We start from the raw sequence: 23,569 nt of genomic DNA, 5'->3' as shown, positions 1-23,569 counted from the left end.
GCTAGGGCCGTACAGGCTACAGTAGGAGACCTCGGTGACATGGATTTCCATTCCCCTGAAACCATTGATCGGGCACTTTCATTTTCGTTTAGTTTGTAGAGGGAGATGTGCACTCCGCTGAGTACACCATATAATGAGATGAATCGTATTAGGGGAGGGTTGTTCAGAATTTGGCTATAATATAAAGATGAACACATACATATTCAGGTGGGTACTTCTGCTTTTAGTTTGCATTGCCTGAGAAGTTTAAAACAAATGGCAACAACAAACAAACATCCCTCTATTTGTCCAAATTTAAATGCAGCTGCTTTTATCTTAAGCAGGACATCTGTATGTGCTTAAAACCATTATAAATCCATGATTAATGTTCTCACTTCACTGCATTCAGTGCATGTGTATATTCATTTGAATCTGACCATTTTCCCTCCTGCATATATGAATGATTGTATCAAGGACAAAAATAAGCTCAATTAAGTGGCTTCTTTACAGATGTTAAATCCTGGATTTTACAAAAGCTTTAGCCCTCATTGTAGTATTATGGCACAGGGAAATTGGTTATTTTCCTTTTCAAGTGGTTCTGTTACAGAATTCAATATTTAAGCTAGTGTTGTACAGAATTTCTGCCAATCTTTCTTACTGTTCCTTTGCTGCTGAGAGTCATGCAATAATGAAACATGGTATTGTGAACATATGAAAAGGTTTTTTAGGTTAGTTTAGGTGCTCCTTTGTACACAACATAAACCGTTATTCTAAATCTTGAAAGTTTAAAAGTTGAAAATGTGTTTGTTTGTTTTTGTATATGAAACAGAGCTGCTACTACTCTTGTGCTCAGTGTGTGTGTCCATGTGTGAGGGTACATGTGGTGAGTGGGGGTTGTGAGCTAGTGCAGGCTTTCCCACAATGCAGTTTAACTATGTTGCTGCTGGAGCAGATGGAGGCTGGAAGCCCTGCTGGCCCAGCTCTGGGCTTTGGCTGCTTGTGATAAAGAGGAGAGAACGGCCTCCATGGCTGATTAGAGGTTAATGGGATAGAGTTTGGGAAGGGTGGGCTCTGATTGGCTTGTTGGTCTTGGGTAGGCGTTCTGGGATAGGAGCAGATGGCACAGAGGGAGCGAGAGAGAGGGGTCCCTTCTTTAGCTTGCTCAGCTGCTCTCCAAGGCCTAAAGATGACTAAGACCATACCTACAGTCCTGGATCCACTCTTGACACAAAACCTCTAGTATCCCTTTTCTATTAATAAGCCGACTGTGGGGGGAAAAGACACCAATCCCAACCTACAATAACAGATGGCAGGCGGCTGAGCGCTCCAAATGACTTTTTAAAACATGTCTGCAAAAGCACCCTTGATGATTGCCACACTGCCGCAAATTAATTTAGCCTTTATTAAAGAATGTCACTGTGGAAGAGAGCTGATCGGCACTGACCGACTGCAAGGTCATTTAAGCACTCTGCAGGGTTCTGGGTTACCTGTTGTCACAATCAAGTGGGCGCCTTCATCTCTAGATCTATGAAATTGTAAAAGGTTGCAATCAAACGTACAATTTTTATTAAAAAAAATAAAACAGCCCTGCATCACACTAGCAATTGACCTGCAGGGCCCGAGCATGTCTCTGTTTGAGCTGCCTAGATGGGGATGAAGCCTGTGGGCTGATCCCAAAGTTGTACTTGCTTTTTGTTGTTCAGCATTTAATCCACTAGTTCATGGAGTCTGCTTGGGCTCTGAGATCTGATTTGTATTTTTATGATTAGTCTTAGTAAAAATGCTTTGGGGGGGGGAATAGGCTTTAAAGAATTTTATCTTGAAGGCTGTAGCTTGACTGTAAATAGTTTTTAAAGTATTAGTGCAATGTAATATTGTATTTTCATAATAAAGTGTGCTAATACTTTAATATACTTTAATTGACCTGAAATGGATTGTAACACTAAAATAACATTTAAGGACATCTTAACTCGCATATTGCATTTATGACCCAAGCAGCCACTACATATGCATTAAATGTTTTTTTTGTTGTTGTTTGTACACCTTAAATAGTGTGCAATTCACACATGCTTCAGAAAATATCAGTTGCCCATTTTATTTATGATGTACTGCGAAAATTCAAAAGCACAGACAACCTGCTCTGTTAATTCTTAAACAATTGCACATGCCCTTGCCTGAACCAAGTGACCCACATGAGCAAACCTTAGCCTTTTCTCTCTCTCCCCTCAGAAAAAGACCTCTTGTAATAACCGAGATTGTAACTATGTCCACAAAAAACACAAATTTACTCTCTCCTCTACCTCCTGTTCCTCTCTTTCTGAAATGCTGTGGGTACAGGTAAGGACATCAGTCCTCGGGGGTGGGGGGCACATGTGAATTTGATAGAATTTCATACGCGATATATATTTTTAATTAGGCGAGAGGCGAGTGTGATTGGGCAGAGCTGTAATTGCGCTGTATTAGGCCGGGGTGGCACTCCATGTAACAAAAGCGGGACTTGGTAGCCTGTGAGAAAAAGGCCGCCGAAGCCCGTCTGAAAGCGAGGAGGGCTCTTCATTTCTATCAGCGGCAGATGCCCCACTTCAGTAGAGCATTGTCATGTGCAAATGAGTTCATGAGCCCAGCATCCTCTACAGCAGGCAAGGTCAGCCGCAGAACAACTGTCAATTTCAGGCCGCTTTGCTGCAGGTTAGACACTGCAGTACTTCTCTTGTAGGGGCCTGCTCGTCGGCTCTCTCTGCTATTGTGCAGGCGTGCGAGATGGATGGGCTTTCATTTTCATTTAGGGAGCCTGGCTGTGTTTGATCTGGACGGGGGCCCTGGGAGGGAAGTGGCGCAGGGTGCACTGTATACAGTTGCTCATGCGGAATCTGGGTTCGTGCCAGGGGTTTCGTTTTACCGTCTTTACCTAAATATACACGCCGCTTGGTATCTAGGCTTCAGACCCTTCTCCCTTCAGGCAGATCCTTTACGCATAAGTCAGAGGCCTGCAAAGCTTGTGCCCACCTATTGTTCGCCATTTACTCTCAAGTTGCAGATGCAGTGTTTGTGCCGTGCAGCTCATGTGTCTATTTTAATGCCTGGCCTCTGTTCTTGATTGGTCACTTGGGGCTTTACTTTGAAGTTTGCAAGAGGAGAAAAAGGTTTCATTTCCTTTCTTAAATCGCTAATAATTCTAATATTAAATAGTTATTCCAACATTTTAAATTGTTTGCCAAAAAAGTTATTATAAAATACTGTTTTCTCACAGGCAAATAATGTGTTTTCTTGATGTGAAATCAACAAAAACAAACTTGTTTCGCTACTCATTACTGTTCTCACATCCTTCAGCGAGCTGTTAGTCTATTAAAACTCTTTAGTGAATGACACATCCTTGCATTTCTGACTATTTCAGTCTACAGTATTTAGTAGTTACTGACATGTTAAGGGCACTAATACCATCAAATACCTGTAACTTAAAAGTGCAGCTGGGTTTCCACGTATCCATATACACACAAAACACTGACTTCTGAAGCTGTATTATTTTTTAATTGTTAGATAGGACAGGTATACCCAAGCTTCTTACACAAGCTGGGTGAAATATCTCACATTCCAGTTGTTACCAGCACAGATTAAAGTGCATTATGATTTGATCTTTGCCATTTCTGCGGGGTGATTCTGTGTTGCATAGAAAATACCTTTTTTGAAAGTGGAAGATGACATTTTGTGTAGCGCTTGTCGAGCCCGATTTCTAAAAGTAAATCGGCAGGTTTGGGAATTACAGAGAAATGCAAAGCTGTGAGAGCTATTCATAAAGACAAGTGTGAAGCAGTTGTGCAGATTTGGGATGTCAGGCGCAAGCGATATTCCAATTTTTTTTTTTTTTTTTTGGTTCTTTCTATTGGGAACTTTTTTAGATTGCAACAAAGTATATAGGGCCCTGTCTGACAAGGTTCAGATTTTAGTCATGGCAACCTGTGATAAGCCAATTAAGTGTGCTTGCTAATGAACTGGAGTTGGTAAAGTTCTCTGATAGCCTCACCACCTTCCCAGGATTCCCTATTGAATGAGCCATGCATCCTGGTGCACCCTGGGACTGATAGCAATTGTTTTAATTTGTCAGATCCTCTGAAAGCACTGCATTGTGTGCAGGATTAGGTGTTCTAGGACTCGGTGAGCTGTCAGTTGCTCTTTTGCGGTTTCCAGGCAAACCTTTTGATTACAGTACAAAATCTGCATACTGCTTTAAATTAGACCTCTGCAGTGTTTTTCGGCTACACTTTCTACATCATTGGTTTCAGTGCATGATTTGGAATGTGATTTGCTTATAGTTTCAAAATAGATTCATTAAGAAGAAAGAGGTTTAGTCTGCCACTAATAATTCAATAATTGTAGTTCTGAAAAATGCTTGGAGGCCTTGAGAAAATATTAAACGGAAACTGCAAAGTTGGATTTTTCTGTTTTTATTTTACAATAACTACAAAGGCCCTACTAGAAATGCCTCTCGTCTTTAAAATCTTTGCCAGTATTGATCATCTTGAAAGCTGGGCACTTGTGCATTGTCTCCTTAATCCTTGGTTAACGGAGTGTGTAAACAGAGAGCTGACTGTTTAATCCATTCCAACGGGATGGAACAGTTGTTGTGGGGGAATCGCCATCATTCAAGTACCAACAACCCCCTTAGCCACTACTACCACATTAATTCAGGAGTACAGATTAAATCCACTACTGGCGCCGCACTTACTTAGTCAAACGCATGCACGAAGCATGTGCAGATAGAAACGTGCCTGTTTTGTCACATGACTGTCTGAGTCCTTGTCTGTTCGGCCATGTTTGGAGGGATTGTCTGATGTTGAGGTGAAGGTGCTTCAGTGACCTTACAGGCAGACAAAGGCGAAGTTAAGCTTATGGCTTCATTAAGCCCCCACCCCCACATGGCAGGTACTGTACCCACATTCCTCAAGTGTACCTATGGGTGGCTCAGCAGATTTTGGGATACTCATTCAAACAAATAAGGTTTCTCTTTTGGAACGAACTTCGTTTCCACCGAAGTCTTTCATTCTGAAGGTCACAGTTCAGCCAAGTGAATTAAATGACCTCACCAGCTGCAGTTCAGGCAAGGCGGATGAGCAGACGTTTACTTTATCAAAGCTGCCTTCATCGTGTTGAGTGCATGTAAAGCATGACTAATATAGTATTAATACAAAATATACACAACATATTTACTGACAGTGAGTAAGCAAATCCACCATATCGGCAAGCTTCTGCATTTGTAAATTGTTTTGCATTCATGGTGAATTATGTAGGGATGTCTTAAAATGGTTATAATTCAGTTATGGTAAGAATCTGCTTTAATATGTTCCAGTTATTTTAACATTTCTATATAAAGGTAGGTGTTTTTCTGTAACTTCTGACCCAGCAAGACTTTAGAATTTCCAGTATCAGGTAATGAGCTATATTTATTTATTGAGTCTAAACTTCCTTTGAACTTGATTTGGGACTAATTTCACAACACATAGGGGTACCCCATTTCCTTTCTCTCCTTTTATCAAAGTGAAAACAGACATCACTCTCAACTCCCTTAATCAGATAGGCCTGCGGTTTTGGCTCTGCCTAGAAGGGTTTGGCAGTAAATTGGAGGTCGGATTCTTTAAAGAAAAAAAAAAAAGAAAAGCTCTTGACAGAACTAGTCTGGAAAAGCCTTTTGTGGGATTTGGCATGGGTACAGTAGGCTTTACACATGCTTATTAAGCAGCACTGTGTAGCTGTTATGACCCTCCTCAAATCACAATGCCTTGTGAAAGACTGGAGCTCGGGGTCATTCGCCGTTTGGTGTAACAGGTACGGTGTGGGGTTGTCAGTGAACAGGATTATTAACCACAGGGAGTAAAATTAGTTTGTCTGCTCACTTTGATGGTTGATGGAAACCACAGAGATCGCATTGTTCTTGGTGGCTCAGAAAGTCACATGGTTTGGGGGCCTAGATACCATGTCCTTCAGAAGAGGTGTGGTCAGAGCCATTCTGCCTCCCCAGCAACACCTCTGTCAGAACAGTGTGTTTGTGACGCGCTGCTCTGTAGATGCAACCCCCAGCCCTTCAATCGGGATTTGACGTGCAGTATGGGACCTCTGGAAATGTTGCTCCTAGATGCGAGTCATCAGGTTGGAATATAAAGTGAGATGACATGTTTAAGGTCACAGAACAAATTAGAGGCTGATCACCGATTCGAGCACAGAATGGGCTGCCTTGGAGGCTTTCGATGCGTTAGAACTGCACTCATTTAGACCACAAAGGCGCGTCAATTACACCCCCCTTTCACTGCCACCGCAGTCGCACCACCAAAAGTGCCAATAATACATGAATAGGACTAACAAGTCACTTTCCAGACTTTCTGCCCAGTGAAGTGCAGAAGTTGAGAGATGGGGAGTGTCTCTTTCGCCCTCTCCCTCCCTCTCTCTCAGTATTCAGTGCAGGAGGCTGTCTCTTTGCAGCACAGCACTCAGAGGTGATTCAGTGCTCCCAGCCCCCCTGCTGGCCCCCACAATTAAATATTTACAATACAAAGTGTGGAGCGAAGCACTTGATTGGATGCAGACGCTTCCCATTTCCATCTTGCTTTTGCACGGTCCAGTTCTCCAGTCTGAGTGGTTTCTGTGCATGCATCGTCATACTTTAATGTCTTAAATGGTTCTGAAATTAGCTGGAAAATTCCTGCTTAATTATGTCCCCAACTGCTGAAGCACAACCAAAGTTTTTTAATTCCTCCCCCCCTCCAAGATTTACAGAGACCAATTGCTTTTTTTTTTTTTTTTCTTTTGCTGGTGGTTGTTTTATTGCAGCTTTTTGGAGACATTCACATTGAATCAATTTGTGGATCTTGGCCCTTTCTTTTGTTTCACCTTAACTCTACAGTGCCCTCTAAGGTCAGGAATCACAAACTACAAAGTTCCACACTAGTGTCTTGTGGCCTGTATTGCATCATTATGCACAAACTAAATTGTGTTCACTTGTACGCTCCCTGTAAAAATGATTGTGATTATTGTTGCTGAACTATGAAGGGTTTCAAGTCTGAATATGAGGGAAAAACTTGAATTACTATGAAACACGGCTTGAAATACAGGAATCTTCTGATACGGGGAGTAGGAGGCACGAGATGCTGCTTTAAGGAGACCACACACCTCTTCAGTATGCAATCTGAGATTTTTCTTCTTCCCGCTTATCATTGCTCAATATGCTGTGCTCCGGTAGTAATGGCTAGTGTGGTGTATTTTAATAGTTTCCTAACGTCAGTAAATTAGCACATCTGTTTAAGTGTGCACATCATGCATACTGATGTCTCGTAGAGTGATTACATTTGCGTATGTAGATTTTTTTTTTTTTTTTCTGCAAGTCCTTTTGTAAACCATTAGTGGGATGGTACACCGCTTTCAATATCAAACTGTAGGCCTGGCAGAGTACGTCTCTTGTTTTGGTTGACTAAACAACCTTGGTGTGCTGTTTGTTTGGAGGATGAGGAAACCCCTGAGATGCATTTTTATTTCAAACTCTGAAAGCCTGTTCATTGCAAATCTTTTATATATATATATATATACACACACACACACACAGGAGAGAGAAAATGCCGTTGTTATTGTTATAGAATAGTCTTCTTCAGAAGCACTTGGGGTGAATCTGTAAAAGGTTTAAAGATGGTGTGCCTCTGGAGACTGGGTCAGTGATCATTCACATCGTGTTGTCTTTGGCTGATGGCTCCGCTGGGAGTGATCTGGGCTCGGCACAGCCTGTGGGGAATAGAGACCCAACTGGTGTGTGACATTTGAAGGGAATGGGGGATGTTCGGTAACGGATCTCGGAGAGGAATGCAGCTGTGTTTGTGTCTGCTCTTGCTTTTTCAGTCTTTCCCCTCACTATTACTTAAATACACACGGTTTGATTATGTGAGATCTTGTACATTTGAGGGATTTTCAAATACTTTTGATGGTATTCCATTCCAACCTGATACTAATAAAATGAAGTCTTAAGGATTAAACCATCTTTATTCAACAAAACACATAGCTATGCTCTTGGCCACATGTTTCCAGTAGTTTCTGTGTCTAGTGAAGTCTATTCTTTGTTATACTTGACATTCATCAGATACTCATGTTCCTTTCTCTCTCAATCCAGGCTTTCATCTGAGTGGCACAGTGACAGAGCCAGCCTCCCAGTCGGAACCAGAGACCACCTACAAAGTAGCCATCAGCTTTGACCGCTGCAAAATCACTTCGGTCACATGTGGCTGTGGGAACAAGGACATTTTCTACTGCGCACATGTGGTGGCACTCTCTCTCTACCGGATCCGCAAGCCGGACCTGGTCAAACTGCGTCTTCCCATCTCAGAGACCCTTTTCCAAATGAACAGGGACCAGCTACAGAAATTTGTACAGTATTTAATCACGGCACATCACACAGAGGTTCTTCCCACTGCACAGAAACTGGCCGATGAGATCCTGTCGTCCAATTCGGAAATCAATCAAGTCCACGGTAAAATAAGTTATTCTTGCATTTGTTTTTCCCCCATTTTGCCTCCAGGGTTGACTACAAAGCAGCAAGGATCTTTCAAAAGCTGTATATGATGGCAGTTGTTTTTTCCAGGTTGTAAAGCCCTCTTAATTTGCATTTCTGCAGGTCATTAAGGAAAGAGTTTAACTGACATTGCAAACTTCCTCTTGACTGTTAGAGGTGAGGTCTTGCTCTGAGTTCAGAGGAAAAAGAGTAGCAGCATAGTTTTCTGCTGCCAAAAACCCAGATTGTTTTTGAAAATATTTACGTGTACTAATTTGAAGAAGGAAATTCAATTGAGAAACAAGTGCTATAGATAGCTGTATGTTTGTCTTTGGAGAGGCAGGGTTATTAAAGGGGAAGGGGGGAATCACCCTTCATTGTGAGTTTGTGTGACAATATTTATCAGAACAGAGGGTGCATTTATTAAAATGTGACAGCTGGGGAAATGAACATTGTGCCATTTGTTTTAGATATCCAGAGCCTCTCGTTAGCAATCTGTGAAACTCTCAAGCGTGAGACAAGAATAAACCGTTTCCATCTTAACAACTAAACATTTTTTAGGAGGTTCAAGGTCATGTGTAGAAGATATTTTGTCTGAAGTTTATTTAGTAACTGAGCCAGGGCAAAGTACATGGTGGATGTATTGTGTACAGTGTATATTTTACAACCTTGTTTCCATTTATAAGTTAAATGTATCCCTGACCTGGGCCAATCCCATGGAAACCTGTCTGTTTAGGGTTGGTCGCGCTAAAGGAAGCGGCTCAAACACCAGGACGTTAAGATTTTGAGAGAGATGTCAAGAGAACAGGATTTGTACTGGAAAAAAACAGGCCTGTCCCTGTTCAATCTTGTTTAGTGTTTCACTCTAGTGTGGCCTAATCACAAGCAGAACCTGTCTCTGGTGCAGTGGCTAAAGCCAAGAGAAAGCAGCTGAGGCATGCAACCCTGGCCTGTGAACCCTGTCACCTGCCTGGCTCGGGGCTCTGTGATAGTGAGGCGAACTCGTACCTAATGGAGGAATGTGGAGCTCAGCGTGGTGTTTTGGTGCATTCCCCAGTAATTCGGCATGGTCAGGATGTGACTTGATCTTCTGACTACCCAATGTGGGGTTTCTTTATGTGTTTTGGACAGCCATGATTTAGAGACATCTGTAGTCATTTCATGAAAGACCTGCCTTAAGGGTGTAGCTGTGTGTTTTTTTTTTTTTTTTTTTTTTTTTATAATGCCAGCTTGTTGGTATTATCTATTTTAATCTCCCTATGAGTTTAGGTACATTTAAGATCATGTTTTTGTTATTGAAAATCTCTGTGCTATTTCTGTATCTCTAGGGATTGCAAAAGCTCATAAAGTGGTGGGGGAAGTAACCCCAAGGGAGGGATAAGTGGATCTTCTTGCTAGAGAGAGCGCTTCAATTTAAGATGATTGTAAATTAAAAAAAAAAAAAAAAAAAAAACTGCCTGTTTTTTTTGTTTTGTAAATTTTTGAATACATAGGATGTGAAAGGTCTAACATGTTACAAAGTTGTCTCCCTATTTGTTTAATCTATCTCACTACTGATGAAAGGATTGGATATATTGGTAAAATTAAACCATCCTTATTGACACACTAAATATATTTTGTTCTTTAAACAGATTAAACAAATTGAGAATCTGTAATTAGCATACATCAGTAGAAGGCAGACTGTAAAAGTATCTTTATGTAACGAGAGGCAGTAGTGATAATTGTTAATGTTTTTGAAATGCTTGTACTTTCCATATCTTTGTGCTCCACTGTCATCTCTCTCCTTATCAAAGGGAAATGTTCATGACTTGTGTTGCTGATTTAAAAAAAAGTAGAACCTCAGCATTTTATTGTTTTAAATTTGTTTTAAAACACTGATTTCTTGTGGTGTTGGTGCCGTGAGAGCAATGGCCAGTGTTTAACGTGGTGGGTGGGTGTCTGTCTGTCCAGGGGCTCCTGATCCCACTGCAGGGGCCAGTATCGACGACGAAAACTGCTGGCACCTGGACGAGGAGCAAGTACGGGAGCAGGTGAAGCAGTTCCTGTCCCAGGGAGGGTACTATGGGTCAGGGAAGCAGCTCAACTCCATGTTTGCCAAGGTAAGCACTTTCACATTTCTGTCAGCACTTTATTCCAGAAGAATTTCACTCAGGCCTGCTCATAAAAAAAGAAACTGCCCTACCTGACCATATTCTGGCAGACTGCTTCAGTTAGAAGCAATTAAGTGTCTGATTAAAAAGGGGGGCAAAAGGTCACCGTGATCAAGAATGAGATGCTGCTGGGATCCACACCAAGTGGAGAGGAGAGGGCTGGATTGGGAATCTGTGTAATATCTGGAGTGGGGATTGGAAAACGGAGGTGCGGTGTGACACAGGAGAGTGGGCTCTCTGGAGAATTAGACTCCCACTCATTGCCTACGAGGATGACTACAAGATTCTGCTCCAAGTGATGTCTTAGTGGATCTAGAACTTTCTGGTTCTCACCTGTTCAAATGTGGTACAGCTGTGTATGTGTCTTTCATTGCGTATTTAATTTGTATTCAATGCTTGGTTTTCATCAAATATTTAAATTACTCTGGATCTGGGCTGCCCAAGGAAGTGTAACCAAACACAATGGCTGTGTCAGAGCGTCCTCCAGGTACCGGACTGACTGTTCCTCTTTTTCCGCAGGTGCGTGAGATGTTAAGGATGAGGGACTCGAACGGAGCCCGGATGTTGACGTTAATAACGGAGCAGTTCATGGCAGACCCGCGCCTGTCTCTTTGGAGGCAACAGGGAACTGGCATGACTGACAAGTGCAGGCAGCTCTGGGATGAGTTGGGTAAGAGAATCTCTTGATCCTTAATCACATGGTATTGTACAGATTTACATTTCAGGTCACTGAACTTCCCCACCCAGGAAAAAAAAATGCTTCAGTTCAGAGGGGCGGGGGAGTGATTTCAGTGGTCTTGAGTGGGTACACAAGGTCAAACACTCACCTTTTATTAGGATTTCATAAAAAAAAAAAAGCTAGATCAATTGACTTTTAACCTGAAGTATATTGATTAAACAGGTTAGATTAATAAATTAAAAGCATCCCTAGGAGTTTCACATGAACCTAAAAGGTTTTATGGGGAATTGTTTTGGGCTGAACTATAGACCACCAGACAATAGAAGGACATAAATGTTATGAACAGGTAATGGACTCGGAGGAGATGTAATGGATCTAGGGAACTCAGTGTTATTTCTAATCAGAACAGTGTTGTCAAGTTTTAAATAGAAATGAAGGCTTCATGCCGTCCTGGCCATCTGTTACCTGGAAAGGAAAATGTGACGAATGCTTGGCATCGATGAAGGCAGGGATCCATTGCTTCATCACAGCAACTGTGCCCTGTTGTCTTATGATTAGTGTTGAACTTTTACCTTTATTAAGCTTCAAGTTTTGTTGTTCAGTCTTTTATGCCCTTGAGTTCTCCAGCAGTGTCGTCTTCATGGTCACACACCCAATACAACGGCCCATGTCCTTCAGTCATTGGGTACACTAGACCAAGCTGGGCTGATGGATGTCTTCTCAACACTACCCTGTCACTGCTGTTTTCAGGAGCTCTGTGGGTCTGCATCGTTCTCAACCCCCACTGCAAAAGCGAGGAGAAGACGTGCTGGCTGCGGCAGCTGAAGAAGTGGAGCGACATGGACGTGTGTCCCCTGGAGGACGGCAACTACGGCAGTGAGCTGCCGAACATCACCAACGCCCTGCCGCAGAGCAACCTCAGCCAAGGTCAGCCCTGCGTCCTCACGGCACACCCGGGCCACTCTGTCAGCCTGCATTCGCTTCCGTGTTGTTTTTCTCTTTAGCATAGAAACTGTAGATATTTATGGTTGCGTTTTGTGATGACACACACAAGTTGTTTTCTTCCAGAACCCGTACTTAAAAAGCAGTTTTTGGGGCTCCTACGCAGAGTGCACTTCATTTGACAGCAGCCTTCTGTTTTTTCCCTATCTGTCATGCAAATGCAAACTAAACATTGATCTAAGCTGCATAACCAAAATTATTGTATATACCCAACATATTGTACACAGTATATAGCTACTAATAACAGACTGAACCCTTCATAAAGCTTTCTGTGTCAAACCACCCCAGCCTTGGAGCAAGTACCTTGGATCTAAAGCCAAATATCTTGGCTGGGGATCTGGAATCCATTTTTGTGTTTTGGCTGACACCTATAATAGGGATATGTACTGGGAGTCACTCATCTGATGCCCTGGGTCTTTCTTCAACACAAACGTCAAGTGCCTTCTTGCTCTATATCTCTATACCTACAGTCAGAATGTACACAGGGGTACAAATACTTTAACAGAATGGGCTGATGCTTAATGTTCAAAGAACAATGACCGATTTGAGCTATATGAGGTATGTTTTTGTTCACTGAGCTTCCACATAAGATACTTCTTTTCACCTTCAGCTTTGAAAACCAAGAAAAAACCACATGCAAATCAATATATAAATGCATGTCAGACTATAGCATGTAGCTAAAGCCTCCCTTGTCACTGTCTCAACATTTTTTTTGGTGTGTTTGTTTTAAGAGCAACAAAAGCACTTTAATAGGTTGGAAGTGCTTCATTACCACAGCCAAAGAAGGAAAAAAAAAAATCTTACAGCAACAGCAGTTTAAACCTAATTCTCCTGGAATTGCTTCTAATTGAAACTCCAGTAGATCTATCGTTCTCCCTCCATCTGCTGCGCTCTAATTGGCCTGCAGTGTGTGTGCTGGGCTGCCTGAGGAGAGGGGGTGGGGGGTGGGGGGTGCAATATGGCTTAGGAGACTCACTCTTCTGGGGGCAATTAGCAGTGTGTGAAGGTGCCCCCGCGCACACGTCAGCTGCAGTGCAGGAGACCCTCGGTGCCGATGACAGGCCTGGCAGCTGACACTCAAAAAGGGGAGTGGGGACGAGGCCTGCTCCTACTTCAACACCACTTCCAACTGCTCCTGCCTGTTGCTCTGGGTGTCGTGGCAGAAACATTGTAGCGCTTGAACGTATTCTTGTCCAGACCATGTATTTCACATTGCGTCTCCCTGTCCTCATCTCCTTAATCCCCCAGACTCCCTGGCCCGGCCGAGGAGGACGGTGTTCACCCGAGCCATGGAGGCGTGTGACCTCCACTGGCAGGACAGCCACCTCCAGAGGATCATCAGCAGTGACTTCTACATGTCCCCGTCCTACCAGCGAGAGGGGGAGAGCCTGCTGTTCAACTCTCAGGGGCTGCCGCTGTGGCTCGGTAAGATGGGGACACATTCACAGTCCGTCCCAGGCACTCGGATTAGTGCTAGTTAATGTGCGGGACATAAACAGCCCTATCTGAACGTGTAAAGTTAGAGTAAGGTGAAGAGGTGGCTGTGCTTTTAATAAAAATAGACGTGAAAGTTGCTAAAGTTAAAGCTCCTATAGTTAGTAGCTTATTTGTACAACATTAGTAAATCTGATTTGTGATTAGTCACTTATTCGGGCACTGAAGAGAAGTTCATTATCTTGTCTGTGTTCTTCTGTCTTAGAGGAGAATTTGCTGTACTTTAGCTCCCATAAGCCATTGAGTATTCATGTAAGAGCACTAATTCCAATTCTTTACAAGGCCTTTCATTTAAACTAAGCTGTCCAAAACGGGGGTCATGGCATTGCTATTTCTGTCTGATTCCGTTCTGTAGAATTAGTGTTGCTTTGTTTGTCGGGGTGGGGTGGGGTGTGGGGGGGGTGGGGGACTTCAGTTTAAGTCTTCACGTTTAATCCTTTTACACACGGCTGGTGTAGTGTAGCCGAGGTCACATGCGAGTAGCAGACCTTTCTTCTTTGCCTTTATGAGATGTAATTACATATGCATGCCATGAATGTGTCACTCAGAAATATTACAATTAAGCCCTCTATGAATCGTAATTAAATAAATTGGGGATTTCTTCGTAATGCGTGTGTGCGCTGAGCCCGTGATCATGTGTTGTTTCAGACCATGTGCCCACGGCCTGCGCACGAGTGGACGCCCTGCGCTCCCACGGTTACCCCCGCGAAGCCCTGCGCCTGGCCGTGGCCATCATCAACACCCTACGCTTACAGCAGCAACGCCAGCTGGACATCTACAAGCACCAGAAGAAAGGTACGGACAACGAGACGGGCCTGTGTGCTCAGTGCCGCTCTGTGATGGCTCCCCCTCCCCAGAATGATGTGCAGTGTCCTCTGGGGTCTCCTCTGCTGGTTTCAGAGAGCACTGATCTAGTTTTCATAATTAGACTACATTTGAAAACCTATACGTCTGCACGCCCCTTTTCCCATCACCCCCCGCCATCTAAACAGGTTGTTTGATTCCTTTCCAACCTATTATGGTTCTCTTTATATACATTGCTTTTTCTGAGAGGCTGGTTTGCACTTAAAACATGGAACATGACCTTGTGGTTTGAGAATCCCAGTAAACACAGTAAGGGGGTTTATATGGTGTTTTTGTTTATATATATTTTTTATAGTCCTTAATTTTCCTTCTGCAAATGGTAGTTTATTCACCTGTTATGTTTATTCAAATATTATCTTATGTATAGTTCTAAATTATGGTATGGGTAAATTATGTATGAGATGACGACAACATCTTGTTAGTTGCGTATTTTGACTTATTCATGCATCTACATTTGAAAGGTGTCAGGAGACCTAGCACATTTCAGTTGAATAATCTTTTCTGTGCCCTGGCAAAATACGGCCTTCTCTGACCTGCTTGAGCTGCTCATTCTGCATATACAGCAGTAGCATCACAAGCATGGATAATTAATTAATTGGTGTAATACTTCTATAATGCAAGTTTTTGAAAGCTTGATGTGAGAGCTCGGACAAAAAGTAAGCAATAATACAAAAATATGCTTCTTAAAATTTACTAAATTGTTTTTGCTTTTGTCTATCCAACTGTATAAAAAGCAGGCTAAAATCTCAACAAACAAAAGATTGTTCTACTCCCGAGGAGCTTTGTTCGCTATCTAGAGACATGTTTGTGTGGAATGATTAGTATTTATCTCTCCTCCTATCATAGGTCCCACTGTTGAACCTTTCCAAGAACACCCTTGAGCACAAATGGTCATAACCATATATTAACACATAATGAAGACATTAACAGAGCAATATGCCTTGACATATGCTTTGACATTCATATTCCTGTTTTCTTATTGAAGAATAACTTCTGGGCATCACAAGTGTAGGGTACTAAAAAGTACCAAAAGTCTTAATGAGGTGCATGTTTACGAGACTACATCAATTGCATAACTTAACAAATGTAAGTGTGCATATTTTTGCTGTCCCAATAATTCACATTTTTACACTAAACAAAAGGTTTAGACACGGTCTGTTTATCGGGGTCAAGGTTTGTTTAATGTAAAAATATGTGAATTACTGGCATTGCAGTTGTCTTGGATTACACAACAAAACAAGGTCAAGATGGATAATTGTCCTGATTTTGTGTTTTTGCAAATGATTTGGGATTGAAAAGAAATTGTGATTAAAGCCCATAAACAACATTAATACTTAGCAAGGGATATTTTTCCATCCCTGAGTATCCTGCCTGTCATGAACGGTGAAGCAGAGTAGTACCCCAGCGCTATCAGGTGCGTGTGATTGGCTCGACTGATGGGTTTGTCTATTGCAGAGCTGCTGCAGAGAGGCGTCACGACCACCACCAATCTGGAGGGCTGGGTGGGCCATCCCCTGGACCCCATTGGCTGCCTCTTTGGGACTCTGACAGAAGCCTGTCGCCTGGATGATGACAACGCCATGGACACAGGAGGTACTGCCATGGGGCGACTGCAGCCTTTCCATCCCCTTAATTTTCATCTGTTATGACTGCTGTCTTCCTGGAGTCCGTCCTCATGACCAAAACACTGAGAGGGATGTCGGACTGCTTCACGGGCTGATTGGATACAAAACACTTAATGTAAAATACATCTACTGCTCAACAGTGGATCTTAAGTGGATTGTTTAACCTAAAAAGTATGAATTAAAAAAAAAAATACACTTTTTACCATCTTACGAGTAGCCATTAAATAGTGTCAAAAAACAAAATACATTCCTTACAAAGTGGTAAATTGACTTTCCCTTTTGTTTAACCATCACAATACGGCATTTGTCCGCCGAATCAGTAACTCGGATTAGTGTGCCGTTTCAGTGACGGTGTGAAACAGGCCGAGATGGGACAAAGCAGTGTCTGACGATCCTGACAGCTCTTTGTTTGGTCATGCAGTTGTAAACATCTGGCATTTCTGATGGGGGGGGTGCTTCCTCTCACAGCATCGTCGAACCATAGAGCCAGTGTACTGTGCCCTTCCCCTCGATCCGAGCAGGCCCTGCGAGATCGCAGAGCTCTAGAGGGAGCGAGTGCCCTTCCAGAAAATGTACAGAGCCGTTACACTGCACCCTTTGTTCCAACGGGGACATGGTCGAATTTCAGGCTCATCAGTAAAAGAACCAAGTGTGGGTTTCTGTCCAAGAGTCATTTATTGCAATTACGGCCTAATAAGAGAGACTAAAAAATGGCTTCCTAAGCATTCATCGCGATTCCTTTTATTCATAAAGGTTAACCCCCCTTGAGAATGCTGACCTGCTTTTCTGAGGGGATAAAACCGATGTCCGCATCCTCCCCCCTAATAAATAGGATTGGCTGTGGATAATTTGCTCTAGGGATTTAAGATGGCGCTTCGGGGTCTCAGACACTGCCAGCAGATGTTAGTGTTTTTCTCCCCTCCTCACCCTAATGAATATAGACAAGCATGTTCACATCATCATCATCATCTCCAGTTATCTGCTGCTTAGGAATAAAGCTCCCACAGCTGGACACGGAGGACAAATGCAGATCTGTGACTGTAAATATCGCTCCCCGTTCCCTGGCTGTTGTGACAGCTCTGGTGTGAACACGGCTTACTGGCTCATTTCCTGGTGCTTCGGCTGTGAGCCTGAGCGAATCTTGGAAGGCGAGTTCTTCAGAGCGTGTGTTAGGCTGTTTAAGCTACACAACTCTACTGTTAGATTACCATTCTGTAAACGGCTTAATCCAGTTATTTTTCCACCTTTTGCTCCTTAATTTTCATGACAAAGATGAATATTAATATATAAACAACACTGCTTCATATAATTGCACATTTCCTTTAAACCTCCTGACATGTGCCCAAGCCCACTGACCGCTTTTGTCTGCTGTGCTTGTCTGACAGATTCAGGAGAACCCAAACCCCCGGTGTACCAACACGTGCCGGTGTGGGGGTGCCAGGACACCGGGGAGTCCTACCTGGCACTGGCCCTGGAGGTGGCGCTAATGGGCATGGGGCAGCAGCGGGTGATGCCCGAGGGACTCTATGCCCAGGACAAGGTGTGCCGCAATGAGGAGCAGATCATCGTGCGGCTGCAGGAGCTGGACCTGGACGAGCTGCTGGTTCAGACTCTCCGCAAGCAGGCCGTCCTGCTGCTCGAGGGTAGGTGACTCTAAATATGCTCTTGCTCACTGTAAAGGTTCTCAAATGTTTGTGAGTGAATTACATGAGCCTGGGGATTAAAACCAATACAATGCTAGGTTTCCATGTTGACAGTATTCACCTCTCTGCATATTTATTTTTCTGCATGTGTAGTTGAAGCATGATCGATCCTCCCCCAATTGCAGGATCTACATTTAAATACATTGTTGTTAATGGAGGCTCTTAGAGCACCCCCTTCTGGTGAGTGAACAGTAAAACATGTCCTGAGTGGGGGTTTTTTTCCACTCTCTGTTTGTGCACATCCGGTGAGCTGGTTCTGACTGGTGTTTTTGTTGCAGGAGGCCCATTCAGCGGCCTGGGGGAGGTGATCCATCGCGAGAGTGTCCCCATGCACACCTTCGCCAAGTACCTGTTCTCCGCCCTGCTGCCCCATGACACCGACCTGGCCTACAAACTGGCCCTGCGAGCCATGAGGTACAGACTGCCCTGAGCCCAGGCACTTGGACGCATTTCTCGTTTTAATTTAGTATTTTAACTGGAATTATTACTCTGGGTCACCACAGTACAGATTAATTTTCTGTAAATGATCAGGGCTGAACATAACTTTATTCTCTGTATTTATAACGATATCAAATCCTTTTTAAAACGATGGGGCTGCATGCTGGATTGTTTTTCGAAAAGTGTGAGCCAAAGCTTTTTCTCGGCTCATCTCTGACCGAGTTGAACCATCATGTCTCCTTCAGGCTTCCTGAGGGTACCGGTAATACAAAATCAATAAGCTAAAGCAGTGGCTGTGTAAAGCCGGTCTGGAGCTGCAGCTCAAGCCAGTACAGCAGGGACTAACCCTGTGCCTGCAGGCAGGCCTGTTACACATGCTTATGTGCCGGTTTGATCTTCTGTTGCAGACGGATATTGGACCTGATAAGTCGAGATGATGTTTTTTTTTATTTTTTTAAACTCCTTTAAACATTTAAGTACCAATCTCCATGTACGACCCTAAGCTGCAGGAGGTTTCCTGCTGGCGTCACATATATTGACAGCAATAGAATATCAAAACTACCACTTATGTCTTTATATACATAACCAATTCTCATTTCGTACTTATACAATCCCTATACGGGTTTAATAAATGTATTTTTTATGCGTTCAAGGCTTCCGGTGCTGGAGTCGACTGCCCCCTCGGGAGACGTGAGCCACTCGCATCACGGGATCTCCATCGTGCCGAGCCGATACCCGCGCTGGTTCACCCTGGGACACCTGGAGTCCCAGCAGTGCGAGTTGGCGTCCACCATGCTCACTGCTGCTAAAGGTGGGTACAGGGTACTCTGGGAACAGGGTACTTGTAAGACATGATCTTACGGTCTTACAAGACACGATCCAGACAGGCTGGCTGCCTCTCGGTTGTATGGCACAAAAGCCAGTGTGTGAAGAAGGAAAGTAAATGGTTAAGTGTGAGTAAAAGGTGAAGACTGGGTGGGCATGTTATTAATTTGTGTTGTGTGTCTCAGGAGACATGTTGCGGCTGCGGACGGTACTGGAGGCCATTCAGAAAAACATCCACTCCTCCTCTCTCATCTTCAAACTGGCTCAGGATGCCTTCAAGATCGCGACGCCCGCAGACAACCCCCCGGACATCACTCTGCTCAACGTGGCGCTGGAACTGGGACTGCAGGTGGGCGTGCCTCGTCAATTTCCTAGCATAGCGTGATTCTGTGAGGCCTCTCCTTGTGAATCTCTGTGGGTGGGGATGATCTCCGAGTCTGACGCTGATGGGTGCTGATTCCTCTCCACAGGTGATGCGCATGACGCTGTCCACTCTGAACTGGAGACGCAGGGAGATGGTGCGCTGGCTCGTCACCTGTGCCACTGAAGTCGGTACGTATCAATCCACCCACACACCCCCAGCTCGTCTAACTACTTAATTTTCTTTTATTATTCTTGTTGCTTTTTCCTGGATTCATGCTTACCTGAAGATATTAACTGCTTAGGTCCAGTGATGTCTCCCTCTCCATCTCATTTGACATTATCTTTCTCTGTCCGTCAGGTCTGCGAGCTTTGGTGAGCATCCTGCAGAGCTGGTACACTCTCTTCACCCCCACGGAGGCCACCAGCATCGTGGCGGCCACCGTAATGTCCCACAACACCATTCTGCGCCTCAGCCTGGACTACCCCCAGCGCGAGGAGCTGGCCAGCTGCGCCCGGACCCTGGCGCTCCAGTGCGCAATGAAGGACCCGCAGAACTGTGCCCTGTCCGCCCTGACGCTGTGCGAGAAGGACCACATTGCCTTCGAGACGGCCTACCAGATCGTCATCGACGCCGCCTCCACGGGCATGACCTACTCCCAGCTGTTCACCATCGCCCGCTACATGGAGCACCGCGGCTACCCGCTGCGGGCCTTCAAGCTGGCCTCGCTGGCCATGACGCACCTCAACCTGGCCTACAACCAGGACACGCACCCGGCCATCAACGACGTGCTGTGGGCCTGCGCTCTGAGCCACTCGCTGGGCAAGAATGAGCTGGCCGCCATCATCCCGCTGGTGGTGAAGAGCGTGCACTGCGCAACGGTGCTGTCGGACATCCTGCGCCGCTGCACCATGACGGCGCCAGGGCTGGCAGGCATCCCGGGGCGCCGCAACTCCGGGAAGCTCATGTCCACCGACAAGGCCCCACTGAGGCAGCTGCTGGACGCCACGATCAGCGCCTACATCAACACCACCCACTCGCGCCTGACGCATATCAGCCCCCGGCACTACGGGGAGTTCATAGAGTTCCTCAGCAAGGCGCGCGAGACCTTCCTTCTGGCGCAAGACGGGCACATCCAGTTCGCCCAGTTCATTGACAACCTTAAACAGATCTACAAGGGCAAGAAAAAACTCATGATGCTGGTGCGGGAGCGCTTTGGATGACTATGCCGGGGCAGATAGCAGAGGACAACTCCAGTTTGTTTTTGGTCTTTCTGATATATATATTTTTTTTGGTGTGGTCTTTCACTGACCATCATACACAAGTGTTGTTCTGCCAGGTAGGAAATTGTGAAAAAACAAACGCATAAAAGCATCTGTATATTAAAAATGGAAGTTTTTTGTTTTTCCTTTATTTTTAAATTACGAAACAAAGTGAAAGTGGCAGATGAAACCAAATGATTTGTGGGATATTTGGAGCCAGTGTGTACTCTGTCACACAGCGAGAACTTCTTAAACATCCATGTTATACCAAAATGCTGGCAGCAGAGTGTTTTACCTCTTTTCTATTCCAAGGATCAGCTTTAAACCCTTCTGAAGGGCTGGTTTACAAAGTGGAATACAGCGCAGGGATCGGATAGGAGCTGCAACTCGAACCTCGCGAGAGCCACCAAAACACAACCCCACGAGCAGCACTCTGCTTCTCGGTCACGGCTGACGGACGCCAGACCGAGCCACACGTGAAGTTTTAGTTTTTTCGAATTTTTCATTTTATTTTTTTTGTTTGTAGCTTTTTATTTTTCAATGAAGGTACTTTTTAAAAGAAAAAGGATGAAATAATACGAACAAGAAGAGGAAAAATAAATAAATACTAAACTCCATTCTCAGGGATTGCTTAAGAAAACAAAACCACAAAAAAATAGTAGCAAAAGCATTTATGATATTGTAAATATGAAAGTGTCAATTAAAAAAATTGTAAAGTTATAATTATTTATGATAACTGTTTTTTTTTTTTTTTTTTTTTTTTTTTTGGGATACTTGAATTTGTTGCGGGCTGGGAATGTTAGGACATTAAGAGGAAAGACTTCAGAGAAACATTTCTCAGGTGCTCCTGTGTTTCATTTTTAGATTTTAATTTTAATTTTTGTGCAAGAGGAAGCATGTAATATAGGAATTTTAAAGGAGAATAAAAAGACTAAAACGAAAGCACCAGACTATGCAGAACCACTGAGTCACATGATCTGCCCCCTCCTCTCTCCCTCCATCTGTGTGCTGAGTGGAGGAAGGCCGAGGACAGACACTGAGGGTTAAAACAGTGTGCTGGCACTGTTGTTGAGGATATATGGCATGTGACGTGTATATTTGTATGCACAACCTGCACATGCTGTATATTGGATTGGACTTTGCCTTTGCCAGAGAGGTATATAATTCTTTTTGGACTTTTAGCCTTAGCATCTTTTTAAAATAAATAAAAAAAAAATATATATATATATATATATATATATATATATATATATATATTGTAGGAATGACTTGCCTTTTTAGTTCTCTTTTTGGTTTTAAAAGAGAACAGGGGTCCAACACATAAACCCCTACAGAAATGAATGAGCCAGTACAGTTGTGGGCCTTTACCTTTTTTCTTTTCTTTTTTCCCTGACGCCCTTTTGTTCTTTGTCTTGACGCAGCTCTATACCACACACCTGTAGTACAGACTGTCTTTCGGAGAGAATACCGCTCCCTATACACTCGGTCTCTCAACCTTGCCTGCCTCTTTCAAGGTTGTGCTCAAATATCTGGTACGGCTAAACTATCAAACACGGAAGTTACATGTCAACTTCAAAGTAGCGTGCAAAGCCAGTTAGGTCTCCAGGTTGTTGTCTCCCCCCCCACCCCCATTTGAATTACAAATGTGTCGAAAGCTTTCTGGGAACTGTGAAAAGACTTGTGTATTAAACTTCCTGAAAAAATGATGCACAGTTCAGTGCTGTGTCCGGAAAGTCCAATGTCTGAGCAGTTCAACTCATCCTTAGTCGGCCATTTACCAGTATAAGCTGAGCCGCTGCACACAGAAACGGTAATACAGAACGTGAGAACGATAAGATTTATTTTATTAAACAACAACATCTGCCTTTCTTAAACAGTGCTTCAGTTCAGAAAGGTTAATCTGTTATGCTTAAGTCAAACCTAGCTGTGTTTTCTAACTGCTTCCTGTTACATAGCTAAACTATCCATTTGCATTAAAAACCCTTGATTTTTATTTGGTCTTTTTTAATATTCCCCCCACACCCCAAGTGTCTATGTGTTAACTGTACCAGTGTTTTGATCTGTCCTAGATTTTAGAAGGAAAGAAAAAAATAAACGAGCGCTGGTAGAGAATTACTAGTTTATCTACCATTTAGATTTTAATTTAAGAGAAAGTGTTTGTCGCCTCTTTGTGCTACTGAAAAAAGGAAGGTATCCAGTATTTGTTGCCACAAAAGTATCGTTCATCAACAAGTTTTTTTCTTTTTTTGTGCAACCTCTTGAGCTAATGTCTATGAAACAAAAATTTATTACTATTTATGTAATGCTACTACCATTTTATATGATTTGTGTTGAAATTCCAGTGCTTTTCTATGAATAAAGTGTGAAACACAGACTACCCTGCCTTCCTTTCTATACCTGGAGACGTTTCTCTCTCTCCGTATTTATTTCTCATACCTCTGACTGCTTGCTGTGGCATGCTGAAGAGTTTATATCCCGGTGACTGGCTTGTTTGGACCGAACCAGAATTTGAAATGTGCTTTTCTGTTCTCCAGCCAAGGGACCCCACTGTGGACAGCATGGCCCCCCTGCCACCGCAGCGTGCGTGAGGGCCGCACCCCAGGACAGGCAGGCATGACAGCGTTTGGTGTCCCACCGGCAGATTGATCGCCTCTGTAAATGAGCCT

At 43.7% G+C, this 23,569-nt stretch overlaps 1 protein-coding gene across 2 annotated transcripts in view; it reads left to right on the top strand.

The window, feature by feature from the left end:
* zswim5 (zinc finger, SWIM-type containing 5) overlaps positions 1–23,278 on the top strand; it is a 58,928-nt gene extending 35,650 nt beyond the window's left edge. The window contains exons 2-14 of one of the 2 annotated variants that reach the window (XM_066692660.1): positions 8,123–8,479; positions 10,451–10,599; positions 11,170–11,320; positions 12,080–12,256; positions 13,580–13,756; positions 14,474–14,620; positions 16,145–16,282; positions 17,700–17,957; positions 18,296–18,431; positions 19,109–19,266; positions 19,469–19,629; positions 19,751–19,832; positions 20,002–23,278. In XM_066692660.1, the coding sequence (XP_066548757.1) occupies positions 8,123–8,479; positions 10,451–10,599; positions 11,170–11,320; positions 12,080–12,256; positions 13,580–13,756; positions 14,474–14,620; positions 16,145–16,282; positions 17,700–17,957; positions 18,296–18,431; positions 19,109–19,266; positions 19,469–19,629; positions 19,751–19,832; positions 20,002–20,864 (2,954 nt within the window). In that variant the 3' untranslated portion in view covers positions 20,865–23,278. Of the gene's footprint in view, positions 1–8,122; positions 8,480–10,450; positions 10,600–11,169; positions 11,321–12,079; positions 12,257–13,579; positions 13,757–14,473; positions 14,621–16,144; positions 16,283–17,699; positions 17,958–18,295; positions 18,432–19,108; positions 19,267–19,465; positions 19,630–19,750; positions 19,833–20,001 lie in introns of both variants that reach the window. The other variant, XM_066692659.1, reaches the window with a different exon arrangement.
* Positions 23,279–23,569: the final 291 nt, after the last annotated feature.

The sequence above is a fragment of the Amia ocellicauda genome, chromosome 19 (assembly GCF_036373705.1).
Source record: "Amia ocellicauda isolate fAmiCal2 chromosome 19, fAmiCal2.hap1, whole genome shotgun sequence".
Taxonomy (NCBI): Eukaryota; Metazoa; Chordata; class Actinopteri; order Amiiformes; family Amiidae; genus Amia; species Amia ocellicauda.
The sequence above is the reverse complement of the archived record's forward strand: the minus strand, read 5'-3'. Positions and strand labels throughout refer to the sequence as shown.